Here is a 12149-nt window from a genome sequence, read left to right as displayed (position 1 = left end):
ATCCATATTATATGTATGTGTATTTATTATGTATATGCATCTATCCCTATTATGTATATACATATATGCAATATTGAAATGATATCTTGTTCACTTATTTTGTTTGTGCCCTCTTAAGAAACAAAATTACAGAGTATAATACTTGTATTTTGATCTTTTTCCTTAACATTCTGTCTTTCAGGTTAAACCATGCTGATGCCTATAACTATGATTCACTTATTGTCCCTGCTGTAATGTATTCCACTGCTTATTTAAACCACACAGTATTTATCTAGTTTTCTGTTAATAGACATTTGCTTGTTTTTAGGTTTTTGCCATTATAAATAAACATGATCTGAACATTCTTGTATATACCACTTGGCATATATATGCAAGTTGTATATTCCTAGCAATGGAATGATTAAATATCAGGGTATAAAAATCCAGTTTTCCCAAGACATTGTATCGATTTATACAACCACCAGCAGAAATGTGGAGAGTTCATTGCTCCAAATCCTCAGCAAAATTTTGGGAAGTCAGGCTTTCTTTTTTTGTCAATCTGGCAAATTAATATAATCTGAAGTATTATATTTCATTTTGACTTTAATTTTCAGAACGATTGCTACTGAGGTTGACATACTGTCATATATGTATTGATCACTTTGCTTCTTTACTGAAAATGCATGCTTATGCTTTTTCTCTCTTCTAATGAATGTATTATTTTTTTTGTTGATTTTTAGGATTATTCACATATTCTTCATATTACTCTTCTGTCAGTCAGTTATGTGTATTTAAAGTATTTTGTTTCATTTGTGCCTTACATTTTTACTTTTATTTTTAATTTTAATGTCTCATTTAGTGATATGTTATAGTTCATGCTTATAATTTTCTGTTTAAGAAATACATTCCTAACCCAAACTCAAAAAATATGTTTTTTTATATTCTCTTCTAAAGTTTAAGGTTTTGATTCTCACATTTAAGTCATCAATTTTTCTATTGTTTTTTGGGAGGTAGGAGCTTTTTTTCCATGCCAGTTCTTGATATTTATAATACTACATAGTAAAACAGCAATTGTAAACTATTTACTAACTCCCTTTGATCACGTTTTAATGTAAACAAAGTGCTCATATGTGAAAAACTGGTTTGTTGGTCAGTTCATTTTTCAAGAATTTGTGTTACCTGAGAAAGTGGATTAGAACTCCATGTTACAAATGCTTTTCCTGAACATAACCATAATACTTGTATATGCAGACCTCCCATTTACTCATACAGAATAGTAAAAGAAATGTATTCGAGGGGTAAGACGTACTAAAATTATCTGTACTGCTACGTCAAGTTCATTAAGGTCAATTTGTAGGGAAGATGTCTATTTTGTTTCTGACAAGTGCATGAATATGAAGGATCCAGTTGATCCCATGGCCCTGATTAATACCAAGGCACCAGAACTCTTACTCACCTTTGTTTTTGCTCCATCAGTGCAGATGTCAACACAGTGAAAAAGACAAATGTCATTTTAGTGTAGTTAAGAAAATTACAATTTCACAGTGCCCCTGAAAGGGCCTTGAAGATCTCCTGTGGGTCTGCAGATCACAAGAAAGCTCCTCTGAGGTATCAGATTACCAGCTCAGAAATGAATTGAACTGAGCAACTATTTTTCAGTCTTCTTACACAGATGTGCTGGAAGACAAGTCTATTTCTTATGGTCCTGGCTTGCCTATTGACCTACGAGATTACTCCACACTCCTTCACACCTCAATGCTTTGTGGAAGCAGCAACACTGAACATTTGTTCCTATCCTTGGTTTCAATTATTTCTTTTCCCTGAACTAATTCTATGTACTCACCAATACTTCCAATTCCTATACCCACCCAATTTTTACTCAATTTGTTTTTCTTTAATCTTATGGTTTAAAGAAGCCCATAGATATGCTTAAAGGAGAGAGAGTTTGGCAAATTGCACAAAAATATGCTTTTGACATTTCCTTTAATGATCCAGTTCTACAAAGTACTTTAAACTATGTATATCAGAATTTGTGCCCCAGGAGTGCCATTATTTCCAGTAAGTTTTTCAGAACAAGGTGTCTGGAGAAGGGTGTGGAAAGTTCAAACTTCACCAGCTCCTGGGGGCTGTGCTGGCCTGCTAATGGGAAAGACTCAACATCTGGCAGTTCCCAGCCTTTGCAAGGAAGAGTCCCCGCCCCATGGCGGGAATTTCCTTGAATCCACGCCCAGCCCTTCTCCATGACCCCTGCCCTATCTCCACACTCCTCTTACTGATTTTGGAGCCCCTCCCTCAGATCGTCTTATAAAAGCCCAGTCTTTCCTCACCTCACACACCACCACTGATCCCTGCAAGCCAGGTAAGTGGGGGCTGATGAAGGTGACCGATGGCAGGGGTTTCACTGCATACATTTGGGGGAAGGCATGTAAGATTCCTGTCCCCAGAGAAGATAGGTGCTCTGAGACACAGCAAAGATGGCCCTTGGAGGTCTCCGAGGCAGGAGGTACACAGATTTTCCAGTATTTGCAGAACTATAGAAGGGGATGGATGCTGATCAATGAATTCCTAGGGGACTAGCCAGGAGGTAGGGGAGGACAGGCCCCAGGCCCTCTCTCTGACCACACTCCCGTCTGGCCTCCAACAGCCGCCTCAAGGCACAGACATGATGCTGCCCCCCACAGCCCTGCGCAGCGTGTCCTGGCTGCTGCTCTCCTGCCTGGTGCTCCTGTCCCAGGTGCAAGGTGAGGCGGCTCTGCCCCTAGCACTGGGCGCCCTGTAACGCCCAGGGCCCGGGGGAGGGGGAAGGCTCCTGTGTGGCACACAGGGTGATGGCGAAGCATTCCCGCCCCGCCCAGCAATCCCCCCTCGCCGCTCCTTCCTTCACGGCGGCTGGTGCAGAAGCGCAGGGGTCCGTCCCGGCGGCAGGAGGTCGTCTCCCATTGTCAGCAGGCTCTAATTTACGTGGCGAGGTTGAAGAGGGAGAGAGTGAGGGGTCAGGAATAAGACTCGGGGGAGGAGCATGGGTGGGACCTCGTGTAAGGGCTGTCAGCCCAGGGTGCAGGGAGGGTTGGGCTGTGAAAGGAGAGGCTGAAAAGAAGAGAGAAGCTCCCTCATTGCAGGGGCCGGGGCAAGTTCAAGAGGTGCTGGGGGTGCCGGGAACAGTGAGAGGCAGACAGGAGTTTGGTACCACCGCCCCGAGCGCCGGCCTCGTAGGTATGCCCCAGGGTCACCTCCCCACCCTGCTCCCCTCTCCTCAGTTCACGCCATCTCCCTTTATTTCTGCTACCCCAGGGGAAGACTCCCAGGACAAGGAGGCCTCTCCACGGATCAGCTGCCCCAAGGGCTCCAAGGCCTATGGTGGCTACTGCTATGCTCTCTTCACCATAACAAAGTCCTGGATGGATGCGGATGTGAGTGACTGGGTTTACATGTAGGGGTGAGAGGTCTCCACTCCCCTGTGCTTCCTGGGGGTGACAGGGAGTACCGCAGCCCTTCTCACCCACCTCGGCCCTGCCCTCCCTGAGCGATGTCTCCAGCGGCTCCTCGGTCTCCCCTTCCCCACACAGCTGGCCTGCCAGAAGCGGCCCGCGGGACACCTTGCGTCCGTGCTCAGTGGGACTGAGGCAGCCTTCGTGGCCTCCCTGGTCAAAAGCAGCGGCGGGAACTCCTACTCAAACGTCTGGATTGGGCTCCATGACCCCACAGAGGTGAGCTTACATGTTCTCCCTCTCACTTCTCAAGCACTACTGCCACCCAGACTTGCTCCCCATCCCTGTGCCTGCCCAGGAAATGCCCTAGAACGTCCTGGAACTCAGAGGTCCTGGACATCTGTGGGAAGGTGCGGGACGTGTGGGGCCACGTGGAGGCCAGCTGAAGAGCTGAGCTCTTCGCAGGTCGCTTGTCTCCCCTGAAGCCAACTGCTGCTTCTGAAGTTTTTGCAGTTTCCACATCAGGCCTTGTAACTCCGCTTCCTGAGCTTCATGGAGTCTGCACGTCCTGTACTGAGGGAATCCTAGATGAAGATAGGATCCATTTTTCCCTCATAGAACAGATAAGGAGTTTGACGTTCAATCACAAACGCACCACTAATTGTCGTCCAGTCAGTGCCATGTTCTCTGAGTGCTTCCCCTGGTCTTTGCAATCGTTGGGATTTGCCTATAGGAGCAAGCGGTTGCTTTTCTGTTTCCCAGAAAAGAGCTCTGGGGCAGCACGTGAAGAGCAGACCAAATTCCATGACGCTGGGGAGGGCGTCCGTGTCCCAGCTGAGGGTATCATGCTAGGAGAACTCTAATGGCCACGCAGCTTCACCTGGCTCCATCCTCTGCTCTCTAGGGCTCGGAGCCTGGTGCAGGTGGATGGGAGTGGAGCACCTCTGATGTGCTGAATTACCAGGCCTGGGAGAAAGACCCCGCCACTATCTCAAGCCCTGGCTACTGTGGGAGCCTGACACGAGTCACAGGTACGAAACAGAAGAGACACCTCCTGCTAGCCTTTCCCTTCTCCTCACTCCCCATTTCTGGGCCTGGCCTTCAGGGAATCCTCCTGAGCTGGGAAACACAGTGTTGGTTTGTCTTCTCCCGGCCCTTCTCATCTCTCTTTCCCTGCATCTCCTTCCCCTGCAGTTGGGCACTGGTGGTGATCCTGGAGAGGCTCTGACTCCTGGACCGGAATCTGGGACGCCTCTGCCTTGGACTCCCACCCTCCACCAGCCTCACTGACCTTAAGTCTACTGTCTCTGCAGGATACCTGAAGTGGAATGATTATGGCTGTTACACAAAGCTACCCTATGTCTGCAAGTTCACGGGCTAAGTCAGATGGGAAGCCAGCAGCCTGAGATGGGTGTGCAATTCGGTTCATGATGGACATGGCCCAGGTGTGAAGACCCACCTGGAAGGGAATATTCTCCCCACACCTCCAGTCCCGACCACCCACCTCATTCTGACCTTCCAGCTTCCCAGCCTCATTTCAGGCTTTGTTTATGTGTACCATGAACTAAAGTATCAGAGAGCAATAAATATTTTAGTCTATAATTAAGTGCCTTTGTGCTCTATTCTCACAGCAAGACTGAAGAACTGGGTGTGGGAGGAATGCTAGGTCTTTCCTCTGTCCAGTTTCGTACCTGCCCCTGGGAATATGTCTAAAGGTACATACCCACCAGTATATTTGTGATGAGTATGTTGGCTCTGTTCACAAATATTTTGTGTTGTGTACAGTGGAAGACATTGCTGTCTGACACACTCCACTGCTCATCCCGCCTGGTATGACACCAACAGCCTTAGCCAAGCATAAGGGATTGTTCTGGAAAGGATATGGCTTCATCTCAGTGCACCCAAGATTTGGGCATATAGCCGGGACTCCTGAAGAGTTTGGAAAAGAAACAAAAATCAGAATGAGAGGTTGCTCTTTCCTTACGTTTCTTTCTTTATTTCACTGGGTTTGGTTCATAACATTCACACTATCCGTTTTCTTATGCTTGGGGTATAGGAAAGTGATCAGTCATGGCTAGCTCATTAGAATTCTACCAGACTTTTCACTGTAGGAATTCAAAACCTTAACTGTATTTTCAGTGGACAAATTCACTTTCAGGAGACTATCTGATTATTCTTGGTTGGACTGGGTATTCACTCCAGTCTAATCACCTGGGGCAGAGAGTTTGACTCACATGTTATGATGGAGCTCCTCAGTAGGACCTCTGGATGAGACCCAATTCTTAGAGAAAGGGGGCAGGGAGGCACCCCAATAGGCGGTGAACAAGACTCAGCTGTCTCAGCCTCTTGTTTGGACACTGGCTCATTTTCTATTTTAGATTTTCCTCCTTGGGAACTGACACATTGCCCTAGGTATCATACCCGCTTCTGACCTTGGACTATCCTCTATACTTCCAGGAGTTGCCAGCTGGCTATTATGTTCACTAATTTCGCTGTTTTTATTCAATCTTTATTTGTTTTGAGAACTATTTATTTAACCAGGATATTTGCCAGTCATTGTGAGCCAATGAACTGAACAAAACTTTTTCTGAAGTTTGATCCATCCATCCTACTGTCTCCTGGGTTTCTCATGGTACCTTTGTCATTAATTTTATTCTCCATATAGACTTGGGGAGACAAAACAATTTGATAGCAATAGCAGATACAAAGAATATCTGAATGAGAGGCGAACCAAGGGACCCTCTTTCCTAATATCCCTCAAGGTAACTTGGTGATTCACCCCTTCTGGCTTTAATTGAGTTCTTCCTTACCCACCTTCAAACCTCCTGCCACCAAACCAGATTTGCCCATTATTCCTAAGTCGATTTTACAGTGCAGCTCCAGGGGCCCAGTGCTCTCCAACTGCATATATCTCTGCTACAAATTATGTGTATATTTGGCACTTGGATTTATTTGTGAATTTCTTCCTCATGTATAAAGCAGAATTCCCCAAAATCTTATTTTTTGGAATGCTCACTTCATGAGCTTCTCATGTTTAATTATTGTTGTATGTGCATATTTTGGAAATACTCCTTCCATGGTTAAGTAGGAAACACTAAGATATGCTAGGTTAAACAAGCTCTTTACTGTAGGGATTTTCCAAGTCTGTGTTCGAATGGATGAAAATAAAGGGAAGTTATAGCTTTTTTAGCTCATCAAGCATTTGGTCACAGGTTCATGTATACATGTTTGTGTATCTCTTGTGAGAAATACCTATTAATAGGTCATAAGATTAATTTAGTGTTAATAATGACCTGATGCACTGTTTTTCAAAGCATGGGTTGCAATTTACTGGTTTGAAGTCAATAAATCAGTTTAGTGGGAAATAACATATTTTTCCTAAATAAAAGGAGAATAATATTTTTCCTAGTAAAAGAATAACATTTTTCCTAAATAAAAGGAGACTAGAATAGAAAGTTCCACAGTGTATAGTACAAGGGTAAATAATGTTTTGTGAAAATTTTATTTTAGTTATACGAATATAAAAAAAGTGTTGATACAAAATATATTTTTTACTGTCATTAGCAGTCAGTTTTTGGAACGCCAGTAGCCCAAAGCATAAGCTTTTAGCTAACTGAAGTATTAAACAAACTACCACTAGAGGGAGAGTCGGCCTAGCACAGAGTATAGTACTGGAGAAAATCAGAAGCATGAGCTGCTGCTTCTAAAAGCAGAGTTAGGGGAAAGACATTAAGAAAAAAAATAAACAGTCTATTCCTACATCCTCCACAGATTGAACATCTGCCACAGTTGCACATCCAGGGAACAGAAGGAGCAGGTCTTGCAAATGAAAATGCACAGGATGTAAAAAACAAGGGGTCAGAACTGGGTAATTAGCTGAGGCCCCAGCTAACTAGAGAACCAAAAATGTTCCGTGCAGGATGCTATCCACGGAGCAAGTCAGAGAGGCCTAGGACATGGGGGCTTCTGATGCCTTCAGAAACTATGAGTCGTTAGGAGTCTCTTGAGTGCCCAGAGAGTCACTTGTATTTTTCTTTTTTTCTTTTTTTTCCTCTTAGCTACTCAAAATAAGGATGCAGCCTGTGTGTGGAGGGATGCCCCTTGATGCAGCTTTCCCTAGAGAAGCAAGGGTGGAAGATATCCTCTACCTTTCAGTTCTTTGGAGGCCAGGTCAGTGGGATTTGATCCAGATGTGACAATGGAAAGATGTCCCAGCCATGTAGTGGTGAAAGAAAAGAAAGCAGTTGGAGACCATTGACAATGGCTGTGGAGCCTGGGGTCCTGCCACAGTGGTGGCAGTGAGGGTCCAGTGGCTGTGGTTCTCATAAAGTTCATAATCAGATGGCTCTAATAGTATAGGCATGGTCTTGCCTATACTATTAGTTGTCAATTCCTGGGTCCTTCTTGTCCAGACCTGGTGCTCTAGCCTCCCAGTAAATCTTTGATCAAATGAAGAGCCTTTATATTTTGTTCGTTTTGATTTTGAAGCTTTATCAAGGTATACTTTAGGTACAATAAACTGTATTTAAAGTATACAAATGGATGTCTTGACATATGTATGCACCCATGAAATCATCAAAATAATCCATATAAGAAACCTACCCATCACCAGTGAAGATTTCCTCTCCCTGTCCCTACCTCTCATCCTCTCCTCCAATCTCTGCAATCCAAGGCAATCATTGATCTGTGTTCTGACACTTCCGATAAGTTGAATTGCATTTTCTAGAATTTCATATTAATGGAATAATACATTATATATGATATATACTTTTCTCTCTGATTTTTATACTCAGCATAATTATTTTGAGATTCATTCATATTATTGTGTGTCTACTTCATGTATTTTCTTTGTTGAGTAATATTCTCTGTGGATATGACACAATTTGTTCTCTTGTTGATGGACATTTGAGTGGTGTTCAGTTTTCGACTGTTATAAATAAAGTTGCCATGAATATTAATGTAGAAGTTTATGTGCAGATAAATGCTTTTCATTTATCTTGGGTAATACCTAGGAGTGGGATACCTACGTTGCACACTAGGTATGAACTTAACTTTTTAAAAACCATCACATGTTTCTAAAGTGACTGTATAATTTATAGCAACATTAGTAGTGTATGAGAGTTCTGTTCCGCATTCTCAGTACGGTCAGTCTCCCTAATTTCAGTCATTCTAATAGGTGTGAAGTGACATCTCATTGTGATTTTAATCTGCCTCTCTCTAATAATGAGTGACATTGAGAAATGATTTTCATGTGCTAATTTACCACATATATATATTTTTGGTGAACTATATGTTTATTTCTTTTGTCCATTTTGTATTGGATTCTTTGCCTTATTTTTATCAAGTTATAAGAGACTTTTATATAGTCTAGATAAACTTTCTTTGTTTATACACAGTTTGGAAATATTTTCTTGCAGTTTATGAAGGCTTGCCTTTTCATATTCCTAACAGTATCCCAAGAAGAGCAGAAGCTTTTCATTTTGATTATGTCCAATTTATCCATTTCTTTTTTTGTGTAGTTTATATTTTTAAAAAATTCTTTCCTTAGCGCAATGTTATAAGATTATCTCCTCTATTTTCTTTTCCAAGTATTATAATTTTATTTTTTTATATTTAGATCTATAACTATTTTGAGTTAATTTTTAATAATATATGAGTATAAATCAAAGTTAATTTGTTTTCCTTACGGATATCAAATTGTTAGGTGTCATTTCTTAAAAGACTATTGATTAGCCTTTTCCTTTTTTTTACCTGTTTTTCCCTAGTTTCACTGAGTAATAACTGACAAATTGTATATATTTCAGATGTACAATGTGAAGTTTTGATAAAATTGGAAGGAACCCAAGATAGAATGTAGACAAAACCAAATGAATCTAACTCTTTTACAATGAATCACATAACCATACTGAAGAATGTGGGGAAAACAAGCTGATTTAAGTAACTTTGGAAAACAGTATATTTGACTAGATACTTATAAAAGCTAAAGACAAAAAAAGAATTCTACTCTGTACTCTAGAGGTAAGTTTTTCTCAGAAGGGTATAGGGTAGCAATCTGAAACTACATTATATAGTGTGTGCAGATATACATTACTACATATACTACGTTATATATATACATATATAATATATATATGTATACTAAAGTTGGCAAAACAAGTAAATATATTGTACATAATGACAGCTAGGTTTCTCTTTGTGGGAGAAAGTAGCTACAAGTAAGAAAAGGCACTCTAGAGAGAATCTTGTTCTAAATTGCAGTTGAAATATATGCTCACTATATCTAGAGATAGATTATCATCATATATTTTTCTTTTGTATTCTATTAATATGTTGAATTATAATTGGTGTTTTTGAGTGCTAATACAACCTGCATTTCTGAGATAAGCACTCCTTGGGCATGATGTTTTATTTTTTAATATATTGCTTTATTTGATTTAATAAAACATTGTTGAGTTCTTATGTCTTTGCAAGGAGTATTGTTTACTTTTCATTTTTTATATACTGGTTTTCTTATCAGGGTAATTCTAAACTTATAAAGTGGTTTGGGAAATATTCTTTCCTTTTCCACTTTCTGGAAGAATTTACATAGAATTGATACTGATTTTTCCTTAGATATTTGGTAGAATACACCAGTGAAGTGATTTGGACCCTAAGTTTTCTTTGTGGGAAGGCTTGGATCAGCTTTTTAGTTTGTTTCTTTCAAGCAAACTGTCTATTTCATCTAAGTTGCCATATTTATTAACATAAAGATGTCCAAAATATTTCCTAATAGACTTTTTATATCATCAAGATTTTTAGCGATGTCCCTACTCTCATTCTTGGTTTTAGTAATTTGGATCTTTCTCTTTATTTTCTTCAGTTGGGCTAGAGGTTTTTCAATTTTATTGACCATTTGAGAGAGCTCTCTTTGAGTTTCATTGGTTTTTCTCAATTATTTTTTCTGTTTTCAGCTCAAGTGAGAAAAACCTATTATGTATGATTTGGACATTCTTAAATTTATTGAGATTTGTTTATGATTCAGAATATGGTTGACATTGACACATGGCCTATGTGTATTTGAAAAGAATGTGTATCCCTCTCTTGATGGATGGAGTATTCACTATAGGTCTTTTAGGACAAGTTTCTTAGAATGTTGGTTTTTGATTTTGGCTCTTATTTAGAGTATTTCCTTTTTTATTATTTTGCGTTTAGTTTCATTTCTTAAGTACCATATTAGATCATGTTTTCAAGAGCTCCCTCCTAGGTGTTTAATACTATAACTCCCTCTGAGCACTGCTAAGCATATATCTCAGAGGAATAAAAACTAATTTTCACAAAGAAACTTACAAAGAAAAATTCATAGCAAATTTATTTGTAGTGGCACAAAACTGGAAGCTACCCAAATGTCCTTCGAAAGGTGAATGCTTAATTAAACTGTGGTCCATCCATACCATGGACTACTACTTAGGTTCAAAAAGGAACATACTATTGATAAACACATAATTTGGAAAACCTATAGGAAATTATGCAAGTGAAAAATGTAATATCAAGGGGACACATATCACTTGACTCTAGATATAAAACATTCATGAAATAACCTAATCATGGAGATATAGAACAGATCAGTGATAGCAAAGATTTAGAAATGAGGTAGAAGGAGTAGGTGAGGCTATGAAGGGATAACAAGGAAGAGCTGTGTGATTATAGCTAAGTATCTTGATTGTAGTGACTTATAAAAATATATATGTAATAAAATTGCATATAGCTACACACATACATTCAGGTGCATATATACATGGTAAAATCTGAATAAATTATGTGGATTGTACTAATGTCAGTTTCCTGGTTTTGATACCACAGTTATATAAGATTTAACATTGAAATAGGCTGGTGAAGGGTGTCTGGGACCACTTACACATTTCTTTGTACATTCTTATGATCTGTAGTTATTTCAAACAAAATTTTTTAAAAGTTAACCCTTTCTTAAGCCTTATTATCTCCCACAACCTCAATTATATTTAATTCCTCACCTTCTCATTCAAATTTTGCTAGAGTATTGCCTATACTACTCTTGTCCTATTTTATACCTTTATTTAACTCTTAATATATTTGCAATTTCACTCCTGGCCTCAGAGCTCTCCTAAAATGTCTATAAGTAAGGTAATCAGTGAACCAGCATTTGTCTAATTCTTTTCCTACCCCTCATCTAGCTAGACTTACCTCTGGGATACTGTTAATCACTTTTTCCTTCCTGAAGATCTCTAACTTCCTTAACTTCCACAATACCATACTCTGCTGGGCCACTTCACATCATTGAGTCTTTGACTCCTGCATAAACACTCATCTTCTACCTAATCCTTACTTATTTATATTGAGATGCAAAATATTAAATACAACAGAAATTTCTTTGCCTTGCATCATATTTTAGATCCAAGCTTCATCTTATTGTTGAGACAACTCTAATTGAATTGTTCTTACCTGCTTGACTGAAGCAGAGACACAGTCCTCTCTGTATTCTGGCCAGTGGGAGGGAAAAGAATGGCATCTCAAGCCAATCAGTTTATCTGTAAGTCAGAAATGACCCAAAAGCTGCACACATCGCTTCTCCCCTTATGCAAGGGTTACACTTGGTCATAAAGCCATGTACGTACCAGGGATGCAAGAAAATGCGGTCTCTGTTGTAATGAACATGAGAAAATCTAAAATCTCATTATGACAGGAGAAGGAAGAGTGGATTTGGGAGGACCCTAGCAATCTTTTATT

The 12149-nt window shown here is 40.2% G+C and overlaps 1 protein-coding gene across 2 annotated transcripts; it reads left to right on the top strand.

The window, feature by feature from the left end:
• Window positions 1-2290: 2290 nt before the first annotated feature.
• Window positions 2291-4997, top strand: LOC108389176 (regenerating islet-derived protein 3-gamma-like). 2 transcript variants are annotated; one of them, XM_037027243.2, is made up of 6 exons: window positions 2291-2338; window positions 2624-2720; window positions 3271-3389; window positions 3546-3686; window positions 4312-4438; window positions 4721-4994. In XM_037027243.2, exons 2-6 carry the CDS (start codon window positions 2642-2644, stop codon window positions 4786-4788), a joined length of 534 nt encoding a protein of 177 aa, XP_036883138.2. In that variant the 5' UTR covers window positions 2291-2338; window positions 2624-2641; the 3' UTR covers window positions 4789-4994. The 2 variants fall into 2 exon arrangements, with proteins under 2 accessions (XP_036883138.2, XP_073093629.1); XM_073237528.1 differs by lacking the exon at window positions 2291-2338 and adding an exon at window positions 2342-2482 and having other exon boundaries at window positions 4721-4997.
• The last annotated feature ends 7152 nt before the right edge of the window (window positions 4998-12149 follow it).

This window comes from Manis javanica, chromosome 1 (assembly GCF_040802235.1).
Source record: "Manis javanica isolate MJ-LG chromosome 1, MJ_LKY, whole genome shotgun sequence".
Taxonomy (NCBI): Eukaryota; Metazoa; Chordata; class Mammalia; order Pholidota; family Manidae; genus Manis; species Manis javanica.
The sequence above is the reverse complement of the archived record's forward strand: the minus strand, read 5'-3'. Positions and strand labels throughout refer to the sequence as shown.